Below are 24,373 nucleotides of genomic sequence, written 5' to 3' on the forward strand. Positions count from 1 at the left end.
CAAACCAAACGACTGGAAAAGCGTGGTCAGCAGCAGAAAGATCTTTTTTCACGATTTCCTCCCCCATTCGGGGTCTCTCCAATGAGGGGCCAGCTTTCTCTCAATCTTTCTCGCCCTCTCTAGGCTCTATGGCATTGGAGCCCTACCACGATCTGTGAACGTACCCCGTGTGAATGGAGCTCGATGCCCCCAAAGCACTGGCACCGTTCGAAATTGCACTGACAGACGCTCTCGGAACGTCGGCCCGTAGAAACGTGCGTGTGTACCATCTCTCGTCGTCCCCCGATCATAGAAACGAGACATCCTAAGAAGCGGCTTTCTGTTTACTCAGGCAACCCAAACACGTGGTTTTCGAGAGCCACCGGACTATCTAGTCTGTGGTACTAAAAGCCATCCGATCCGGGCCTCTTTTTTCCCGCGTTGCGCCCGTTCTTCGAAGGATCATCATCGCTCTTAGTCGGTCTCCTAGTCGTTTCGCCGAGAGCTGAGAGCGCAAGAGCTTTTCGAACGAAGACGACACCCCAAACGCGTTTTGTGGGCCCACGTTTGTTGCATTCGCTTTTTTTTTTCGTTGGTCGAGCTGCAATTATAAAAGTGTTATTCTGCATTTTGGCACCTCTTAGTGCTTGATGAACTGTTGATTCAAAATGAAGTGGATTATCGTGGTATGTAGTCCGGAGTATTGCTGAATTTCTTTTTTAGTTGTTCTACAGCTTAGCAATTACGATTAGCCTTTTTCCCATTGAATGCCTTCGCGAGTGCGTAATTAATTCCATATTTGTAGAAGATCTTGGCTAATGGAATAAAGAGCTCGAACGAGTTCTAGAGATCTAGATCACGCTGTCACTGTTGGTGGTTCAAGTGTTCCGTAAAAGCCTTCAGAGGACTCGAAGCATTTCGTAAGCTACAAAAACTTGACCAACCTTACACCTTAAAAGTTGTGACTGAGAAAAACTGCGGAGGGAAAAGGAAAAGTGTCGCTTCAGTGAACGAAGTAACAAAAATGTTGGTGAAGAATAGCACGCCGAAAGAGATCGTATCAAGGATAACTCTACAACCTGAAGTGCTGTTATACAAATTGTTCATTACATGGGTCTGTGTGTCTGGGGAAGCAATATATGCATGTTTAATTGCGGGTTTTTTTAAGTGCAAGCCAATAAAAGCGTAAGAAAAATGTGAAGCGCAATGATCGTAAAAAGTTCCTTGGAACAGTGACATAATCAAACAAAACCAACGATAGAGTGTTACATTTAAAGAAAATACGTTGAATATACAATGAAATTTATTAACCTCGATAATGCTAAGTGTAAAAGGATGAATTAGTTTAATTTTTGGGAAGTGTTGATTGTAGACTGTGTATAAATGTAGTAATCAACCCTATGTGTTCTAACAAAACTTAAATACAGTAGAGACACTGTATTTCAGATAAGTATGCTCAACATAAATAAACTTGAAAAATTGAAAATGAAACACAGCAATTACTCTTTATAAAAAAAAACTTTGATGAATTTATTTATGGTATAAACATTTAACTACAAAAGTGATTTTTTAAGCTTATATTTGTGAGCTAACTTCCAACAATGTACTTAATAATTGTCGATAGCTTATTCCAGAACACACAGAACATCGCTGACTTTGAACTGATTTAATGTCTCCAGCAAGAGTTAATTAGCGTTAGAGTAGTTAGCAAAATCAAGAATTACCGACACTTTGTTAATTTTTTAGTCTACTTTTTTTTAATTCTTTATTTGAATTTGGAGTATTGAAGTGCTGCAGGTTAGTGCCTCTGAAATTTTCTGTAATCATTCGATACAAAGTTTACTAACGATTTTGTTAAAAATCTATAGTTATCAAATACGTTAAACACAAACTGTTCAGACCTAATATTGAGTAAAAGTTAAAGTGTCTGGCACAACAGTGTTCAATCCTTTAACCGCTCATTAGCCTGCTAGATTTCGATTAGCTAACTTTTTTGGTAGCTGATCTGACGAGTAAAACAGTTCCGCTAACTTTTAGTTTTGCTAACTGAACAGCGCTATATCTTTTAACACTAAACATACCGACTTTTTGTATATACAGACCCCGTTCGTTTTTGGCAACATTCGATTTTGGCAACATTCGATTTTGGCAACATCCGATTTTGGCACATGTGCCAAAATCGAACGGTTATTAGAAACAACATTACCTTTTAGTTTTCGTTATAACAGGACCAATTTAAATCAGACAAATACCACTAATACGTTTTTGTGTTCTGAAATGGTGATAAAATGCAACAATAAAACAAAAGTTTAAAAAAAAATTATTAAGTACTAAAAAATGACAAAAAGATGAAAATTTTAAAAAGTTAAAAAACAAATTCAAACAAAAGACTGAAAATGACTAAAACCAACTAAAAAATGATGAAGAACGAAAAAAACAGCAAATATGACAAATGAAACCAAACATTATAAACAAAACAAGATAAGTGCAAAATGCATCAAAAACATGATGAAAAAGAATCAAAAATGACTAGAAATGGTCGGAAATTGACTAAAAACAACGTTTTTGATAATAATATTAGTTATTTTGTAAAAATAACTGATAAAAAAGTGGAGAAAAAAACCGTTCGATTTTGGCAACATTCGATTTTGGCAACACAAAATGTACGAGCGTGTTGCCAAAATCGAACAGGGTCTGTACCTATTTGTACCGGTCAAATTTTCCGCTAAAACTCTCTTGTTTCTCAACCAATTTCTACAATATCTATAATATTGAAAAGCTTGTAACGTTACTCAAATATGATTCTCAGCCAATATTGAGCTACAATCGCTTGTTTTAACGTTATTTATACTGCCGTTCTAAGTAAGAATGTCCTATGTGACTTTTGGGTCATTTTCACTTTTTCGCTGGAAACGGTCTTTTTAGTGTTAACTTTCGAATAAAAACACAAACAAGTATACTTTGTTCTGAATTTATGCGAAATTTTCATCAAGGTGGTTACCCAAGCAACCAAAAGTTTCGTTAAAAATGTCGAACACAGCTTAATCAACATAATCAATGTGCTGAAGTTCGTTTTATTCAGCCCAAAATATAAGTTCTTATTGAAACTTTGAAGTTCCATTACAGATTTGAACGGCCTTCTATTCAGCCCACAAGTAAACGTTTAATCAGCAAAAAAAAATCTTCTCTCTTCTTAGCAGCCCATGTGGTGCTGCTGATTTCTCGGCATCCATCTTTATTACCCCATCACCTTCCTGAATGGATTTTACTTAATTGGTTTATTTTTAACTTTGTCAGCACGCACGCCACTTCTGCTACACAATTATTTAATTTGCTTACTCAAGCAATCAAACAACCTAATGGAAAAAATTAGCCCTGGTACCAGATTTGAACCCGATTCTCCGAGATGATAGCCAAACACGCTGCCACGACGCCACGCCTAGATGTTGCCTTACCGGCAGCTAAAATTCGAAGTGATTATAAGCTTCCTAGATACCCGCAAGGGCAGCCAGCGGCCAGCAGTAAAAACGCATGTTGATTATTACTAAGAAACATTACGAAACGGCGTATAAATCAATCATCCGCTAAAATATTATCGGTTTAAAAAAAATGGAATTCCATGTTTATAGCTGTTAAGCATAAAATTAATCAAATCCTTGAGTTTATCTTGAAATTTAATTAATTAATTGCTTCAACCTACTTTCAATGTATGATTAATTCGTGGTAAGTAAATACAGTTGGACGAAATTTTATAAAGTCAAAATATTTACCCTTTTCAAAAACAATCATTTGCGAGTTTGATTTAAGTTGTTTTGAGTTGAAGTTTCAAAATAAATTATACATTTCAACAATTTCTAGGCTCCAAAAAATGATTTATTTATTATATGCCCTTTTGTGATGTTCGTTCACATTTCATATTCATGAAATGGCGGACATGTCTCAAAAAAGGCTATTTGAGGAACTTTTTGGAACTTCGAGTCCATAGAAGGCTATTTGAGACCCAATTTGTAACTTTTATTCTGAAAGATGCGATTTAAATGTCACGAAAAAGGCTATTTGAGGAACTTCTTGGAACTTGAAGTTCACAGAAGGCTATTTGGTCGTGATTCGACCAGATCGAACTGAACGCCATCATCATTTTTTCGAGGCATTCGAACTTTATGTGCAAATATTTTCATCAAGAGGCTAAATCCTTGATGTTTATGAACCAAAAATCGACAGTTTATAATCCAAGGAATTCATTTAAGTAAAACATAATCGCTTTTTCGATCTAGAAACTCAATTGTACAAGATGCAATTTTGGTTGTTTTAAAATTTTCTCATGGCACTCAGTTCGGTCTGGTCGAAGCCCGGCCATTTGATACCCAATTTGTAACTTTTATACTGTGTGGATGCGATTGACATGTCACAAAAAAGGCTTTTTGAGAAACTTCTTGGAACTTGAAGTTCACAGAAGGCTATTTGAGGAACTTCTTTGAACTTGAAGTTCACAGAAGGTTATTTGAGACCTAATTTGTAACTGTTATACTGTGTGGATGCAAATGACGTGTCACAAAAAAGGCTATTTGAGGAACTTTTTGGAACTTCAAGTCCATAAAAGGCTATTTGAGGAACCTTTTGTAACTTTCATGCTCACATTCGAGGAAATTCGCTACCAATTCCCTTTGGAACTTTTGTTCAGCGAAATTCGAACTTTGGAGGCACGAGTTTAAGTAGATATGAGACTTTTGGTTGCTTGGGTATCTCTATGTTGATAGTTCTACGCAAGAATGTCACACTAGAGAAAATTCTATGAAAAATGCAAATTTTATCAAAAAATTGTCTTAAGATGAGTTCAAACTGTTGAATTTAATGTTATTCACTGAAAAGAACACTAAAATAGAGGGCAGAGGAAGAGCGAGAAGCCTTGAGTGTTTTATTCAGAGAAATTTTCACTAAACACTTTTCGGTAGGCACCATTTACAAGATCCATACTAAATTATACATTTTTATAAACAAAGAGGAACGTATTTCTCTAATTACGGTTTAGCATGAGTTTTTGGGAAAAAAAACTACGCAAGCTTTTAAAATAATAGAAAAATTGTAGCCGTGTGACAGTTTTTCGTAGAACTAGCATCGGCATGCGTTCTGATTCTACGCAAAAGTGTCACACGGAGCATTTTTGGCTCTAATTTGCTGTTTTTTTTGTAGGAAATGTATTTTTTTTGGCAGAAAACATTGTAAAATGATTAACATGAACTGTTCACTACGAAAAAACTGTCGGTGATTTTTTAGTTTGAGAGAAAATTTGGAAATATAGCTGATATTTCAATCGCGTTTTTCTCGTTTGCACGCTTTTCCACATGGGACAATCTTGCTTAGAACGGCAGTATAGTATAAGAAAAATACGAAAATAAATGCTTCAGAATAAAGACACTAGATCAGTTATTATGTACTCGAATTTTTTTTTACTTAGTGCCTAAGTGTAGAAGCTAAATGTTCAACTCAGGGAAATATTTTTTTTTTAATTTTTTAATCATGACCACAAAAAATTAAAAAAAAAATGGTGTAAAACCGTAGTTTTCAATGAATAAACCTCCAAAGTTGTTCAAGTCACAGTTAATAAAACTGAAATTAGAAGAAGTCGTAATATGCCACATTTTGGCATCCATAGATTTATAAAATACGAAACACAGAATTTCACGGTTTCTCTAATGGAACCATTTTATTTATCGGAAATTAGCATCGCTAATTTTAGCACCATTCGAAAGGGTTGACTTTTCCCTTTCATTTGAACTCAAATTTATAATAATCCATCGGCGGGTCTAGAACAAGTTATTTTTTTGAAGATTTTTTAACCTTTCCAATGGTTTTTTTCAAGACAAAATCATACTAATCACTGTGAAAACGATAGTCTTACCTCTAGCGTTAATCCAAATAAATTTGGGCTCAAATGAAAGGGGGAAAATCCAGCTTTCGAATGGTGCAAAAATTAGCGAGGCTAATTTTCGAAAAATAAAGTTTTCTCCCAGAGACACCGTGAATTTATGACAAATATTCAAATGTAGCTGATTATCGAACATTTTATCAATCTACATTTTCTGAGACTATTCTTACTCCTAAATATGACTTTGCACTGGATTTTGAGTATGTTACCGTACGGTGTTTGCTACAAAATTATATGCTTAAAAAAAGCAATTTCATACCAGTTCCGGTTATGTGGCGGTGGCGGTGCAATGCTTGAAAAAATATGCATAGAGATACAACGCTTTAAAATAATTTACTTCGACATTTTTTTTTCATATTTGAATGGATAGCATTACAACTATTTTTGACATCACTCAAGAAAGTCTTTTAGTATTTGGTATTGAAGATTTTAATTCATTAAAGAACTCTGCTGAAGACTGGAAAAGGATTTAATTTTTTTAAACTATTTTATTTGAAACGGCTGATATCTCCAAGCAGCCACCATCGTTTTTTGCATTTTTACAATGATTTACTTAAGCCTAACAGTTTTTTAAAATAAAAAAAGATAGAACGGGAAATACGCAAATAATAATTAAATTTAAGGAAAAGAGAATTATAGATTGAGATGTAGTCGAAATCTAGCACTGGAACGTTAGATGATTTTCCTCGTGCCCGAAGTGAGTCTATAAAATTCGTTCTGGCGACAAGATGAACCTCACACGATTTTACTTATGCTTTGAAAAATATCTAAGATTCAATTTCGTGAAAAATTCCGTATTTTGAAAAAATTGTGAAAAATAAACTACACTGGATTCTTTTTTTAAACGATCTAATTTTACACGGTTTTATTTTAAACGACTTTTTTTAAACGATTTTCTCGAAATAAGACGATTTTTGAACACGTCAAAAACAGGTTCTACACATTCCCTCTTTTTGTCCGAACCACTCTTGGGTGGTAAATGGATTCGCACGTTGCTTCCCGACGGAAACATTTGCCGGAATGGCCACTCAGAGACTCTGCGGAAGTTCCGGAACAACCGTGGCTTAAAACCCAAAACAAAGCAATCCAAAACAAATCTTTGAGCTTCCCGGTTTCACTCAAATCACTTCAGAATGGTCTACCTGGTTGGAAATGAACGATTTACAGTCCAAGTTGGCCACTTTACTCAAAATGAGCGATGCATTTTGCCCGGTTGTTTCGAACTTTTTTTACACGATTTCTTTTTTTGCACGAACACAACAATCGTTTAAAAAAAGAATTCAGTGTATACGAAAACTTATATAACTTTTTCCTCTGAAGTCAAAACTATTCACGGTCTACTGGAAAGTTTATCATCAAATTAAAACTTTTAATTTTTAAATCTCTGTAATGTTTTTAAGTTTTGCCGAAAAGGACACAACCCAGCAAACATAAAATCACATTAGAAATGATAGTTCAAGTCGTTAACACTGTCAATGCGAATCCCAATTCCTACCAAATAAGTAAACGATCGTAAAAATGGTTACTTAAAGTCGGATTAAATCGGATATGATGAAAAGTCCGCGATGTTTTCAGATTCTGAAGACGATTTCATTCAATATGTTCTACCGTGCGGACTTCAAGTGAGAAAACAACCTTGTTGTTCTCTCTGCGCCGAGAAGTGCAACCAGATAACTAAACTTTTTCGAGTTTTATACGATCTGTGTATGATGTAAATGAACTGTATAACAAAGCTGATGAGAAATATACCTATGTTTGCTGGGAAATTGAATGTTCTGGAACGAACAGGACATATTGAACCACTCTGAGAGCTTAAAAGGCCCGGTAGCAGCCCATTAGGCGATGCTTCGCGCATTAAAGACTGAGATGCCGCTTTTCCTCGGCCACGAAAAGAGTTTTCCAAAGGGTCCAGCCTAAGTCAGCCCCAGGCTCGGTCTCCTCTTTTCCAAGCCAACCACCATCGGACACGGATCACCTAATAGACACGAATACCTAATAGGGGAACTGGGCACACGTTAAGAAGAATATTTTATAACTCGTAAATGAAGAATGCAATCCAGAAGATTCGACAAAAGTTTTGAAAGGGAACTGTTCTTCACCAAAAATATATAAACCGGAACACTTGAACCAATAATGAACGTCTTAATTGTTAAATTTTGAAAGGCTTGCTAAAGCATGATTTCCATTTAGTTTGGGGTAAAGCGCGTATGCACCTTTCATTCTTCAATACGTCAATACGTGGCAAATTCTAAAGAGCAGCGTTTAAAGCTTATGCTGGATTTGGATTTTCCCAATTCTTTAATAGGCGATTTTGGAGGTAGTTTGTGTTAAACGTTATTTAAAGGTGTTATCATGTTTCAGCTTGTGGGTTGAACGGGACAGATTTTCTGGTTTGCAGCAGGGAAGATTTAGAAGTCGCACTATCCGCAGTAACCGATCTTCCTTGGGATTACGATGGAATTTTCCTTTCTCCATAAATTTATGGCGAAAGCGTAATGTAAGTATTTGAAATCGTAGTGCTGTTCTATAAATGTTCTTTCATTTGAAAACGCGAGAGATAATTAACTAGAAACTTACTTAGAAACTCAGATAAATTTCACTCGAACGTCATAGTGTAATTCACTTGACCGGTCACTTAAGTGAATTCCCTTGACCCATCACTTAAAATTCAAATGAAATTACGTATGGCGAGAATTTACTACAGATGTCACTTATTTTTGAAGTGAAAATTATTTTGGGTGAAAAAATGTATTGCTACGCGCATTGCTGCCAGATATACTGACATTCTTGTGAATAGTTAATTAAATCTCTATGAAATTCAGGAATTTGAAATATTTCCGTTTATATTCAAATTATGGTTTTTCAATTCAGCAAAGAAACTTCTTTATAAGTGTTGTGATAAAACCTGCACATAAACTTCAACAAATTAAAACATGCTTATAGATAAACGGACATGGGGCGCTTCGCCATGTTTATCAAAAATCGTTCAAATAAAAGAAATAATAATTGAACTAGAACATTTTTCGTTGTGTGATGTAGATGTAGAGAATGGGCTCTGCGCATTATATACCCGTGTCGGTGAGTCTAATCATAGATAAGTTTGACTTAACATAGCATAGCATAGCAGTGGGTGACTACACACATCTTGCATTGGCTGATACAGAAAGTACAACTGTAAATCAGAGCCAGAACGAGATGCCAAAATAAGTATCTGGATTCAATACTTATTTCAAGTGCTGCTTTGATTTTCAGTGAGGTATTATAATGCACACCGTGGCAAGTCAATGTAATTATGATAGGGAAGTTCTGAAACAGCGAAATAAACACTTTTGGTGCAGAGAACTCATACGACCCATGCTACTGTTTCAGAAAGGATTGGGGAGGGTTTTAGATATGGGGGATCCTACATGGCAAGTAGGACTAGTAAATATGATAATAATGATGTGTTCCATTAATTACTATAAATTAAACAACCTCACCGAATTCAGCTAGCTCATTCATTTTTCCTCTTCAAAACACCATTTTAAGTATACCATGATGAAGATTGGAATTATCTTCAACCAATTGGTCAAAGATTGTGACTTAAGTTTTTTAGAAATTGTGATGTAATCCGGGTCTTCTCTGAATGCTAGACAGCAGGCAGCCTTCAAATCTTCTCAGCAAACCTCTCCAAGCCGAGCCAATCCGTTCTTCCGCTGACGAAGAAATGATGACTCCCGATAGGCGGTTTTTATTCCGGGGATCCAAGAAAATAAAAACGTTTCCTAATTTGCTAATCAATCACTCTCCATGCTCCATCCACATTTGCATTCTAAAAGCGCATCCTCCAAGAGATTTCTTTCCGCCATATTTCTTCTTCACAAGATCCCGGGAAACCTGGGATTCATCCTTTTCCATCAGCAATTTTCTTCATTGCCGTGCGAATCGCTGCTTAAAGAAAGCAGAAGTCTCGGAAATGGACCAAATCCAATCATTGACAATTTTTCACAATTCTTTTTTTTGCATAAAAAACTTCATAAAATTTTGCGCCACCGAAAACACGTCTGTCACGAACAAGCACAGCCTACCGAGTCCTAGTCATATATAAATTTGACTTACTAAGAAAATTATTTTTTTTCTTGATAGCAAGTAAGATCTCATAATAATAAGCAAAAAATTTAAGGATGCACCATTTGATGCAATTTAGTCCATTCGGAAACTTTAACCGTTTTCAACGTTGGAAAGCATATTAGGCATCTTATTGACCATCTGGAGCAAAACCAGCGAATTTTAGTTGACAGGCTTGAGCAGCAAACGTTTTGAAAAATAGTTGCTATTTCGGGTAAGATGGACAATTCAATGTCGGGTAAAACAGACTTGGCCGTAGGAACGGGGGGGGTTTTGGGGGTTAAACCCCCCCCCCCCCCCCCATGAGGGTCCAAAACAGCAAGTGAAGTATTATCATCATTATTATCATATTATCAAAATTTTAAATTCAAAATCAAATTATAATAATAGCGTGTAGATATTCAAGAGTAACAATCTAGACTAAAACCTAATGCCAAAACCTCAAAAACCCAAGTTAAAAATTCAGCTGCAGTTTCTCCAAATTTTCTTACTTGTTCATAAAATAAAGTTTCCAGAATTTCATCATCACGTATCCGGGCCAGACAAATCCGGGCTGTTTGTATAAAAACCTTGCAAAATTCGGGTATTGGATTTCAAAATTGTCGACCAAAATCCGAGCAATATCCGGGCAATTTTGGTCAAAACCTAGGAATTACTCATCATAAATCAAGAAAAAAAAACTGTTTAAAACCTTTCTTGAATCTTGTTTTAAATTTGCTCCAAAAATTTTGGACGCATATATTGAAAATATTTAAAACACAATTCTTTTTAATTTGATTTAAAAATGAGAATGAGAATGAACTCGAGAAAAATTCGGGCTTTTCCAATGAAATCCGGGCAACCGAGTCGAACCGGACTTTTCCAAATTTTGCATTAATTATCCAGACCAACCCGGGCATTTAGTCAATCTTATCATAGAAATTCAGGTCTGAATATTAAATTTTCAATTAAACCCATTTTGGAGGTTCTTGTTCCATATTCCCATAACCAAAATTGTATTTCTATATAATTTTGTATTTCTGATTCTGTGTCAAGTTTAGGATTCTTGATTTTCAATTCGAATAATCATAAGAAATTAGAAGTGAAAAGCTGTTTTGAAATTCTGGTTCCAATTCGGTTTTGCATTTTATATCAAATTAGAATCATGTTTTTCGAAAATTGTATGCATTTTCAATGTTTTGATAATAGTTTTACGAATATGAAAAAAAAGAAGAATTTTGTTTTATATTCAAATTCAAAATATAGTTTTTAAACTTTATTCTAACACAAAATTTAAACGTTGAGAAAGTTTCTCGGCGATTTCAGTGTCAGTTGAGACTGAAATCGCCGAGAAACTTTTTCAACATTACTGAACCAGTCGATAGGAAACTTAAATATTCAGAATTTAAACATTTGAAGTTCTTAAGTGGCGATCCAAAATTGAAAACTTAGATTCAGATTCATCATTTGAAATTCTAATTCAGGTTTACAAAACAGATTAAAAATAAATAAATGAAATAATGAATTAAGATTAAACCAGCACTACAGAATTGAAATAAAAGATTCATGAATAAGAGCTCTGAAACTTGGCTCATGAAATTCTGATCTGGAATAAAGATTCGGAAAACGTATTTATTGTACATTTCGGAAATCGTATAGAAATTCAGAAACAGATTTAAAGTTCAATTTTTGAAATCAGGCTCAGAATTCAGTTTTAAAATTCAGTAAAAGATTTAGCTTGTAAAATCACAAATATATTTTTTTTTTTAATTTTGATCACCACAATTACAAATAATCCTTTTCCTTCCTTTTTTTACTTATGATCACCGAGAAAAATCAATCGAAAAAGATCATAAATATAAAGTAGAGTTTGAGTTAATTTTCTAAGTTTTGTTTCATGCAAAATATCCCAAATTATATTTAAAAAAATCATCCACACGATTTTCATTATGGAATTGATTCTTTGAGAAAAATGATTGCTGTTAGAGAAATATGTACCTCATCTTCACTTAAAAAATCTATACAAAATCCTATATTTTCTCGGTGTATTGTTTAACATTATTAATATTGCAATTTTTTTAAAGCCAAAATAAAATCATAATTTTAGTTCAAGTTTACATCAAGCTAATTTCATCCGAAATTTGTTTCATCTCTTACTGTCTCTTGGGAAAATTTTATTTATTCTCATCAAAGGTTAGAAACTTGGAACTTCAAAAGAGTTTGGAAGATAGGCTTGTTTGATTTGAGTATAGAAAAAGTTTTTTTTAAAGAAAATCAAAGCTTCCCTAACAAGAACTTATTTTATGCTCAAATCAAATAACTTTGATCTACCAGACCCTTTAACAAGGTCAAAAAATTTAACCATCGTTAAAAGCAAATTGCATATTTTGTTTCAAAGGGCTTCATTATAAAAAAATTAGCTCATCTTTTAGGCTAAGGACTACTTTTTTAAAGTTACGATTTAATACGAAAACTATAAATAAGTACTTAAAAATTAATAATCATATAGAGAAAAACATAATTTGTTTCAATTTTTTTTATGTATTCGTGAATTGTTAGGAACAAATCATAGGTAAAAATCAGTCACAAAACCCCACCCCCCCCTCCCCCCCCCCATGAGTCGGTTCTTCCTACGGCCCTGAAAACAGACACAACATTTCTTCCAAGTACTTCAAATTGATCTTCGGATTTATCTTCCATATGCCTTCAATAGACTTTGGCAAGAGCGATTGTCAATTAAAAGGCATTCAGCATCTCAATCAGGCCATACAAACTGTTAAAAGTGTATCCCTGGTGAAGACAGCGTCTAAAAACTACAGAACCCCGAATACTGGACTCGAACCAGTTGGTTCCGTTTTGGTTGAAAAACATTCTCAAATGCTTAATTCACAATATTTACCTTTTCTACGTTGTGTCCGTTTTACCCATGACATTTAAACAAATAAATAATAGACAAGCATTTTTTCACTGGGGCTTTTGACACGGACCAATGTGATCCATAGTTTGGAAGCATGTTTTAAATTATTTTAAAAACAATTTAGATGAAGGAAATTTAAGCGCCGATGTGGTTTAGCAGATAGGCTGGCGCTAGTCTGTTTTTGGTATGCCAGGCGTACTGGGTTCGATTCCCGGTATCGGCAAGAACACTTTTAGGTTCGAATTCCATAAGAGGCCAATGATGTGTTTTCTCATATAACTGACTATATAATAAGAATGTTCAATCAGTTGCCAGCTGGCCAGGTATATACACGGATGCCGGAATACCTGTAAGTAAACTAGCCCACCTGATTGACTCGTTCTTTCAAAAGAAACCTACATAAACACAAATACATCCACTCCATAACAATTCATACGAAGCTATGGGGTCCGGATATGTTGTACGCATTGCATTGGAGATTTGTCGATACTTATAATCTAAGAATGCATGTGAGCATATACTTAGGTAGAAACTGCGATGAATCCGTGCACCCATGGGGGATAACCAACATACATACAACATACTGTTTTGATGAAGGAAATTAAAAAATTCCAATAATTAATGCGATAGCAAACAACCTAAACTTCCCATCTGCACAAAGACTGCCATGAAAAAAAAGCAACATATGATTTTCTATTATGATTCTACCATAGGGTGTCCGTCTTACCCGACTTTCTGACTTTCCCATAACAATTATGTAGGGGAGAGTGGGGATACTTGATCCCCTTTTCTTATTTTCACCATATCTTTTTGGACAAATTTAGCAACTCGCCGTCTTTGACATTTTCTGACAGCTTGTAACTTCAAGTTTCTATGCTCCAAAAATTAGAACAATACTTGAACCCGTTGATGAACTAGAAGCATTTTCGTGGGAGTAAAAGAATTGCGATTTTTCTGAAGTTAGGGGAGACTTGATACCCTATTGAAGGAGACTTGATCTTTTATTCAGGAAGCCCTAATCCTTGTATAAAAATCAAACAAAACCCCCAGATAGAATGTTAATTGACTATTTTGGTCATGTTTGTTCTCATTTCACAATTTATAGCAGACATAAGAAGAAAATTCTATAACTTTGTCTCAACGCTATTAACATTGCGTACTTAAAGGCGCTATTTTTTATAATTAAGAGAAAATTAATTATTTTTTCTCTTTTCTTCAGACAATTGTTTGATAAATATTAGTTTTTTGGATAAATATTAGTAATTTCGTAATCAGCCATCATAACGATCAATTCAGAAGAAGAATATGCCGTTTGGTAGGGGGATCAATTGTACCCAACTCTAGGGGATCAATTGTACCCATAATCAACATTTTAGAAAAAAATTTCTGAAAAAAAGTTGAGAGTTTTCCATTGCTTTGAAAATATGGCATTATGAAGTTCATTTTACGCTCGAACGATTGATACATTGGAACAAATATTTTTTTTTATAATTTTCCCATGAGAGGGACATTTTAAAGTGATGAAAAAAGATCTTCAAGTTACATTTTGTGAAATTTTTCAAACAAAGTTCAATTACTCAAACAATTATTTTGTTAAAAATTTTTAAACTTCAAGCATCTTTATTTTGCTCATTTTGGCACATTTTTCTAGAGCATTTGATCTTTGTAAGACATTCCAGTTTCGAGATATAGCTAAGGAATCAAGTATCCCCAGGGATCAAGTATCCTCATTCTCCCCTATAGTTCTGACAAGGCAGCTGAAACAAGTTTATAACACAATTGGACCCCCGAATTAAATACGATCTAGAAAAATATTTATCTTACTGGTGATCTGGATTGAGTTCAAATCACACCTTTTTTAATCAGAATTAAGAACTATCAGAATCAAGATACTTATAACAATTCATTTAAATACTTAAATAATAAATGCCGATCTTTATCCCAATACTTCTCTATTTTCGGAAGGCTTATTATCAAACTTTATTTAAAACAAAAAATATCAAAAAACTGTACATTTTGTCAAATGGCTCTCATAAATACATATGTCTGATACCTTGTGAGTCACCGAGTATCTGTGTTTGATATGAGATGATTTGCTAAAAAAATTATAAAGAAATAAAGTAATTTTAACATAATTACTATAAATAATAAATTCTTGAAAAAAATGTAAATGACCGTGTACATCTAGGAAATTTCCACTCATATGGTATTGCATAAAAATAATTGGCGCATCAATAAGAAGGGCCCCATCAAAATACTAAAAATCTCACTCCCAATTAACTGAGCCTCCATCACACCAGCGTCATCCTCTTCGGATTGTTAAATTGCAATTCATTAGTCCAAATTAACACCCTTCAGCAACCCATAAATTGGCCCTAAAATGATACCTGTGCTTCGAAAAAAATAAGTTATTCGAAGAATTCCGCGCCACTCACCACCGAACTGAGCGAGGAATGGCCATTGACAGTCCGGGTGGGTCGTGGGAAATCGTTGGCAGTTTATGGAACTTCTTATTTCGAGAGATCGGTCATTTGTTTTCATATTTCAGTTGCATCGAGTTGCCACATTCGAGCAGTGCCCACCAAGAAATGGTGGCATGGAAGTAAGCAGCTGTGTGTTGTTTAATGTTTTGCGCCGTATCTCTCAGGCGACTTTGGGGCGAGCCAGTGAAAGGACGAACCTTTTTTTTAGACTTGGGTGGTACCGTTTGTGAGATGATAAACAGTGGCTATTATTGCTAATAAATTTGATTTTTGGGGTAGCAGTTTTAAAATGTAAGTTTTTTTTGGGTTGGTTAAAGCTTATGTGAATTAAGTTGTAAGTTGAGATCAGCTAGGGTCGAGTTCCGATGCAATATGCAATTAAACCGTATGATAAATGATCATGACTAGGGGGTTTGGAGTGAGCGAGAAAGGTCTCCACCAAAGTTATTATAGCAATAATCCTGTTTCAGCTTATAATCATACTGCTGAGATATTGTGTTTTATAATACTATTATTTTTCTGCGTTTTTAAGCTTTTAATCCTCTCAGTTAATAATATTTTCATAAACAGCTATCTAATGTGGCATCAATGAAGGATATACATAAAGGGTGATACGGTCAAAATTTGGTCAAGGGAAAACGCGTGTGAATCCGTGAAATCGTTTATTCAAAAAATCAAATTAAATTTCTTTTTCAAGTTTAATTAGTATAAAATTCAGGAAAAATATTCAGTTAGGCTTCCGCTTTTCCAAATCCAAATTGCCGGGCCTTACGCTTAACCCCTGCCATCAGATTTTGTACAGCCACCTTGTCCACCTTCTTCGCCGCGCGCAGAAAGCCAGTTTGCCTTGAACTGCTGCTCGTCCTTAGCAATTTTTTTGGTCTTCTTTAGGTTCCGCTTGACAATAGCCCAGTACAGTATTGTTCCGATTTTGTCAGCTCCCGATTATGTCTACCCCCGATTTTGTCTATCCCCGATTTTGTCAGCATTTTATCCCGATTTTGTCAGCCTTTAAATTTAGTTGAAATTTTCTGCTTTTGAACTAAAATTCCCAGTCATTTAACATTGTATGTTTTCTTTTGGGGGGTTGTCCTGACCCACGAAGAGGACCACCCATTATCCACTTAGTATTTTAGGGACCATTCAAATATTACGTAACGCTTTCAAGGGGGGGAGGGGGTATAGCAGTTTGTTACGCTTTGTGGATTTTACTTAGAAATTTTGAGACGATTGTGTTACGTATGGGGAGGGGGGGAGGGGTTGTTGAAAATGCTCGAAAATCGCGTTACGTAATATTTGAACGGCCCCTTAAGGGTTGGTATTTTAAGGGTTGGGGGTGATTGAAGGTTCATAAGAGTTTTCATTGATGACGAATGGAAGGAGGTTGAAACTTGGCCACATTTTGATCACATGGTTTATGAATAGCCCTTAGGGATCATCCATAAACCACGTAGACTTCAGGGGGGGGGGGGGGGGGTTGGCCAAAATCTACGCTTCCTATAAATTTTCGAAATATTATATGGACAAAAGTACATATTCGAGGGGGGAAGGGGGGAGGGGGGTCTGAAATGACGAAAAATGAGTCTACGTGGTTTATGGATAGTCCCTTAGGGAACTATCCACAAACCACGTGGATTTGTCGTTTTTCATGAAACATATTTTTTTTCTTTTTTAATTCAGAAAAATAAAGGGCGGTTAAAAAAAACATTTATTTTTGTAAATCCATAAAAAAGTACCATTACATACTTCAAATTAAAACGTGATCAACAAATTCAGCTGTTTAGCAATTGCATATCAATCCTGCAGCTACGCACCAACGGTTTTTCAAATGGTATGTACACAATCCATTTTATGAAAGGTGTTTGTAAACAATCACTTAGAGTTGAGTTCTTGAACAGGTCCTCCATTTTGCTATTTGCAAGACCTTTCATTTGACGCCTAAAGAACTCAAATCGGTCAAGCGGTCATCTAGAAACGTGTGTAACATTATTTTGTAACATACACACACACACACACATACGCACACACATCCTCACATACATACACACACATACACACATACATACGCACATACAGACATGTTCCGATCTCGACGAACTGAGTCGAATGGTATATGACACTTGGCCCTCCGGGCCTCGGATCGAAAGTTGGTTTTTCAAGAGACATGTATTCCCTTCTTTGTAAGAAGGGTAAAAAAATAAAGAAAAGGGGTCAATGTCACCCCTTATCATGGTATTGACATAAAATATCGAAATAACAAGTAAACGGACAATTATTAAATCAAAATTGAAATTATTTTCAAGAAAAATTTTTTCCCGATTTTGTCAGGTACCCTGTTTTGTCAGCCCTAAATTCAAGATGGGGCTGACAAAATCGGAACAATACTGTATTCCTCAATTGGGCGGAGCTCTGGCGTGTTGGGAGGGTTTTTGTCCTTGGGAACACCCTGCACGTTTTTGGCAGCGTGCCACTCCATGGCCTTTTAACCGTAATGACAAGATGCCAAATCCGGCCAAAACAGTACGGAACAACCGTGTTTCTTCAGGAAATGCAGCAGACGTTTATTCAAACACTCTTTCACGTAAATTTCGTGGTTGACAGTCCCGGAAGCTATGAAAATGCTACTTTTAAAGCCACAGGTACAGATGGCTTGCCAAACCAGATATTTCTTCGCGAACTTTGACAGTTTCATGTGCTTGAAAATATCTGCTACCTTTCCCCTTCCTTTTGCCATAGAAAACTCCTCTCCCGGTAGCTGCTTGTAGTCGGCTTTGACGTAGGTTTCGTCGTCCATTACCACGCAGTCAAACTTCGTCAGCATCGTCGTGTACAGTAGGGTGTCCAGGTTCAAAGATTGTATTTTTGTGGCAAATTGTCCTGTAAAACGCAATAAGTAAAATGTACTCATTGTGTGTTAAACGACAATTTGCCACAAAAATACAATCTATGAACAGCCATAACTTTTTTGTTTTAGTCCAATCGAGTTGCAGTCTTCAGGTGAAATGTTAGTCTGAATTGAAATTTTAATAAAATCTACATAATCAAACAATCGATTGGTAAAGAAAAATATATTTGATGAGAAACCAGTTTTTATGCTTCTTCAGAACACAATGTCTCAGAATCCCTTTCACACTTAAGATTCAATTTAACCCCTTCCTGTTGTCCGATTCCGCTCAAATTTTGCATATGGCCTTCTTATGACTCCCTTAAACCATCCAAGTCTTTTTTGCAAGTGTTTTGATTTGAAAGTAGGTATTTATTAAGACGAATTTGATAAATTAAATAAAAAATATCTTAAATTGTGAGTTTTATTGAAGACTAGCTGACCCGATGTGCTTTGCTACACCTTTCTAAATCAAATGTTATTTTCAGAAATTATTTAAATTTTTATTGTTTCGTTGGGATTATTTTAAATCAAATTATGACTTAATTCATAAGCAACCGCTATAAAATTAGAGCTGCAGCTGGAGTTTCGAATTGAAACACACAGACAACTTAAACAAATATTCTAAATCTTGATCTATAAATTTGTGTTAAAGATCTGATAATTTTTATCTGTTTCCTTAAGCTTCGCTCTAAAAACAGAGGTTCTCAAATTAATTGTTCGCGAACAATCTAAATTATAAAATATGGTTGTTTTTGCTTGATATGTTCTGGATTTATGCTTAAAAACTGTTAAGAGAGCCCCCCCGTTCCTTCCCTTCACTTCCTGCTGAATGGAGATTGTAATTCTATCACATAGAAAAATTTCTCGTATTGAAATACCATCCCATGTCAAATTTGGTTTTATTTGCGTAGTAAATTCTTGAATTATGCATAAACTTGAAAGGGAGTACCATCTCGCCTTCCGTTCTCCCCATTGAACGGAGGGGTGAGAACTTAATATTCATAACAGTATTTTTCGTACTCAAATACTTTTTGATGCCAAATTTGGTTTCATTTGCTCGAATAATTCTCGAGTTATGCAAAATAAATGGATGGAAGACCCCCTTTCCCCCTTTATATCTTTCCGCTGAAAAGGTGGGGCTTCAATTTATTATAGAAACATCCAAATATCCTCACATGCCAAATATGGTTCAATTTGCTCGATCAGCTCTCCAGTTATACTGAAAATTATAAGGGAGACCTCTTCTCTCCCTTTTCATCCACCTCTTTGAAGGAGTGAGGGATACCAAATATTCATAGAAGCATTTCTCGTATCCAAATATCGTTCCGTGCCAAATTTGGTTCCATTTGCTGTTGTAGTTCTTGAGTTATGCAGTAAAAATTGTATGAAACTCCCCTCCCTCTTCCCTTTCTTCCCGCTGGAAGAAAGACGGGGTCTCAAATAATCATTAGAACATGTCACGTTCCCAAATACCCGCGCATGCCAAATTTGGTTCCATTTGCTTAATTAGTTTTTGAGTTGTGTGAAAAATTATAAAAGAGGCCCCTCCCCCCTTTATTTCTCCCTATTGTAAAGAGGGATGGGTCTCAAATAATCATCGCAATATTTTTCCTATCCAAATACCTTTCCATGCCAAATTTGGTTCCAATATCTTGATTAGTTTTCGAGTTATATGAAAAATTGTAAAGTAGCCCCCCTCCCCCCCTTCCTAACACCCCACTGAGAGAAGGGAGGGGTACCTAATATTCATAGAAATATTCCTCGTACCCAAATACCACCCCATGCCAATTTTGATACCATTTGCTTGATGGGTGCTCGAGTTATGCAAAAAATTGTCTTTTTTTTTGGGAGGCCCCTCCCTCCCTTATTGAGAGAGGGAGGGGTCTGAAACCATAAGTCTATAGGGAACAGACAGACAGACAGACAGACAGACAGACAGACAGAAATTCATTTTTATATATATATAGATTAAACCGTGAATAGCTCTTCACACGATGATACAAACAACATATTTTGTTCAGTAAAGTTTAAGTGCACAAAAATCCGCATCTTTTGATGGAATTGGTATCAAAAATATTTAGCGCTTGGTCAGTTAAATACAAAATTTTTGGACCAAAAAAATTTTTTTCTTGGAAATAGCTTGCTTGTTTTAAATTTTAAAACAAATTTGGTTCGTTTTTAATTTTCACGTGTAGTATTTAACTCAAACAAAATTTTAAAAAATATAAAATATATGAATTTCATGAAAATTGTTGGACCCAGAACGCATTTTCACTTGATGCCCTCCATCAAACTCTTTACAGTGTCATCCGGTACCAGTTTCTCAGTTCTTTTCTTTCATTTTCTTAACATGTTCTTCTCGTCTCTGACTGTCTCCTTCCTCTTCTGAAGTTTCCGCTTCATTATTGTCCAGTACTGCTCCACCGAGCACATGTCCGGCCAGTTTGGCGGGTTCATGCCCTTTGAAACAAAATTGAAAGACTTGGCCTCATACCACTCCAGGTCACTTTTGAAATAGTGGCAAAAATAGTGGCATGATGCCAAATCTGGCCAAAATAGCGGAGCTTCGTCGTGCTGCTGCAAGAGGCACTCAGAATTTGTAGATCTCGCCATTTACTGTGCCTTTTGTCACGAAAAGGCTCACTACGCAAAAGAAGATGGCCTGCCAAACGAGATATTTGAAGGCGAACTTCGACATTTTCTTCTTCTTAAATTTGTCATCCACGTCGAACTTGCTGTTGTCAGTGAAAAATTCCAACCCTGGAAAATGCTTAAAATTGGCCTTTATATGCGTTTCGTCGTCCATCACAGAGCAGCCATATTTTGTTAGCATCTTCTCGTAGCGTCCGAGTGTTAGCCGTTGATAGTTGCCGCTCATCGAGGTTTGGAAAATTCTGTACCTTGTATGTACGTAGTCCACCTCTCTTCTTTGCATTCTGGACGTAGCTCTGCGACATGCCGATCTTTTTAGCCAAATCACGGCTTAGGACGTTCAGATTTTCTTTAATTATCCGCTTCACCTTCCCCTCCATTTTTTTGTTCTCCGGTCCCAGTTTGCTTCCAGCTACTTTGCCGTAGTCCAACTTCAACCGCTCCTGGAACCGCTTCAACCTTGTATACGGTTGAATGGTGAATGTTAAACATTTTTCCCAACTGCCGGTGCGACTAGGTGATTGGAAAGAATTTGTTCTCTCGACTCGCGTTGGTTCACCTCCATTTTCGTTGAATCGAAAAACACGACTTGAGTTTGACAGCATGTAAACATTACACATCAATGAGAAAGTGTACAAAATTTGGTTGATTTTTTCGTTGGCTGCACAACTTGTGTGATCATTGACGTACCTTCTCCCTATTATCTCAGTCCCCCGTATTTTTAGTCTGCTACAGGAAGGCAGATTTCGAGAGCACGACCGAGAGAGCAATGGATTTTTTTTCGATTGAAGTTCTCCCGGGAAAGGTATGGGGTGTGTGAAGCTGTTGACTCGCTTGCTACAAAACGGAAGGGGGTCGTCCATACAAAGCAAATATTATTCCAGCGATATTCTCGTGATTTTGCATCTGATTGAGATGAAGGGGTGTTCTATAAGATGAGAATTGGATTTCAGGTATCCCATTTTTTTTAGAAAAGGGGGGGGGGGGTGTATATTAATTGTTTACTGTTTTCGTGATATTGTCGTATATCACGTTATTATCACGTCGTATATCACGTCAAAAAGATTGTATCTTACGTTACAGGAATAAAATACATCTGTGGAGTATGGCAAAACTATTTCCGTCGATAATGATGTTCTAAGATAATTGGATTGCAGTTTCCATCCGATAGCCCCTCGTTAGTCGGCCGACCGTCATCTCGAGATCTCACCTTTTCGCGCAGTCCTATATAGTCGTGCTTCGAGCGATCCTGACGCAGTTTGCATAGTGAAGTGATTGATCGTTATTTTCCCCGTAAGACACCCTTAAAGTCAGTGCGATTCCCGACTGTAGATTTCTGCTAGTCTGCACCGAACCTCACAACATCGGATCACTATTCCTATGTAAACTTATCATCACGCATTATTGGTTGAAGGCGAAACGAAGTTCGTACGGGAACAACTAGTAATAAATAAAAGACCGCTTTAAAGTTTTCATGAATCGATCTGTGGAACAAGCTCGCTCACTGAAGCATAGCACACACCGATGCCGGTATTCAAACAATCAATATCCGATCCAAACTTATCATAACAGCATCGCTCGCGAAGCGAACAGTTCAGATCGAAAATTCGCAGGACATGGATCGTTGGGTCGGCAAAGTTGCTGTGATAACTGGCGCGAGTTCCGGCATCGGAGCGACCATTGCCAAGGAACTGGCCCGGAATGGAATGGTAGTCGTTGGAATGGCCAGAAGGGTCCACCTCATCGAAGCCCTGAAGGAAGAACTTCCTGCTGAAGCCGCAGAAAGATTGCATGCAATTTTTTGTGACGTTACTATGGAAACGGACATTCTGGCTGCTTTCGAGATTGTTAATTCCAAATTTGGTGGTGTCGATTTAATGATTAACAGCGCAGGTATCGCTGTGCGTCCTCAACATTTTGAGGCCGGAAATGGAGAACCACTAAGGCAAACTTTTAAAACTAACGTTATCGGATTGCTTCTTGCCAGTCGTGAAGCGTGTCTTTCTATGAAGGAGCGAGGAATCGCTGGTCAAATTATACATCTTGGAAGCCAGTTTGGACACCAGGTGCCAAACATTCCTAATGGATCCGTTTATACACCATCTAAGTTTGCCGTCCGAGGCATCACTGAATCAATGAGAATAGAACTTTCGAGGGAAAAATCCAAAATCAGAGTTACGGTAAGATATTATGATTTGCATTGTCTTACAAGTGAAATATAACGATTAAATTTTAATTTCCCACCAGAGTATAAGCCCGAGTCTTGTGCTCACCCCAATGACTAGGGAGTATCCGGGAAGTGAGATGTTCCTGGATCCGGATAACATCGCCCAGGCTGTAAAATATGTGTTAAAATGTCCTCCTCGTGTTCAAGTACACAATTTGATCGTGAGACCTATGCCAGATTTTATTTAAAATAGATAAATTAAAAATATTGATTTTTTTCCTCATTCGACGTATGATGAGAATCAATTTTATAATTCGATGAGAAACCTTTAGAACCTAGATTCCCAAAACAGACTCGCCTGCTAACCGTAGGAAAATAATACAAGTGTACCAACTTTACAATTATTTACTAATCTTTCACTCAAAGGTAACAATTTCTTTCCACTCACATCAGCAAGCAGTTGCAGAACAGCAAAGGAAGAGCAAACCTCCATCATTTCAACTCTCATTTCATCAATCATAATTCGGTTCGCTGCGCTTGCGACTCCTCTAGGCTGCTCTGCGGGTTCTTTTTGTGGATTTGCACAACCGCGTAATTAGGCCCAACTGATCTTTCATCGGATGGCTGCAAACTTGCTGATCTTTGGCTGATCCGCCAGCATTTGGGATCTGTACCCAAAGAAAAGAAGACGACGACGGCATTCGACAGATGTAATTATTTGATCTGTGACGTGTGTGCCGTACCTTACCTGCCTCAGATTGATGGCGGTGATTGGACATGCCAAAAGGTGGAACAGCTTTATTACCGAATATGAAGATGTAAACACACGAGGCAGGCATGGGAAACAAGGTTCTTGAGCGAGTTTGGGTTTTGAGATTGATCACCAACAGATTAGGGTTTAGGTGAGTCATCTCTCTCACCGGGGGAAAATTAGCTTAATACTGAAGAGCAAGAAAAATTTACAACCTGCAGATTGCGTGAAACAAACAATCTGTACCAAAAAACAGTGAAAGTTTTCGATTAATTGATAGATAGAATTGTGATATCGTAATTACTGTTTCATTGAAAAACAACGAAGCCCGATGCAAACAAACAGGTATGCAATTAAGGCAACGATTTTTTACGTGGATTCTTTTGATAATCATATTATCATATAAGATATGAGGCCCTCAGAGCCAAAGGGGTATAAGTGACAAAATTTGGTGTTTTTTTCATACTTTTACGTTCCAAAGCAAAAAAAAATTTCGAAAAAATATATGGAAAATTGCCAAACTCA

The 24,373-nt window shown here is 36.4% G+C and overlaps 1 protein-coding gene across 1 annotated transcript in view; it reads left to right on the forward strand.

Annotated features, from left to right (window-relative positions):
• The first annotated feature begins 238 nt into the window (after positions 1-238).
• The window catches only part of LOC129751158 (basic-leucine zipper transcription factor A-like), a 71,593-nt gene continuing 47,458 nt past the window's right edge, over positions 239-24,373 (forward strand). The window contains exon 1 of the mRNA XM_055746502.1: positions 239-665. Within this exon, the coding sequence (XP_055602477.1) occupies positions 648-665 (18 nt within the window). The 5' untranslated portion in view covers positions 239-647. The remainder of the gene's footprint in view (positions 666-24,373) is intronic.

The sequence above is a fragment of the Uranotaenia lowii genome, chromosome 3, assembly GCF_029784155.1.
Source record: "Uranotaenia lowii strain MFRU-FL chromosome 3, ASM2978415v1, whole genome shotgun sequence".
NCBI classification, from domain to species: Eukaryota; Metazoa; Arthropoda; class Insecta; order Diptera; family Culicidae; genus Uranotaenia; species Uranotaenia lowii.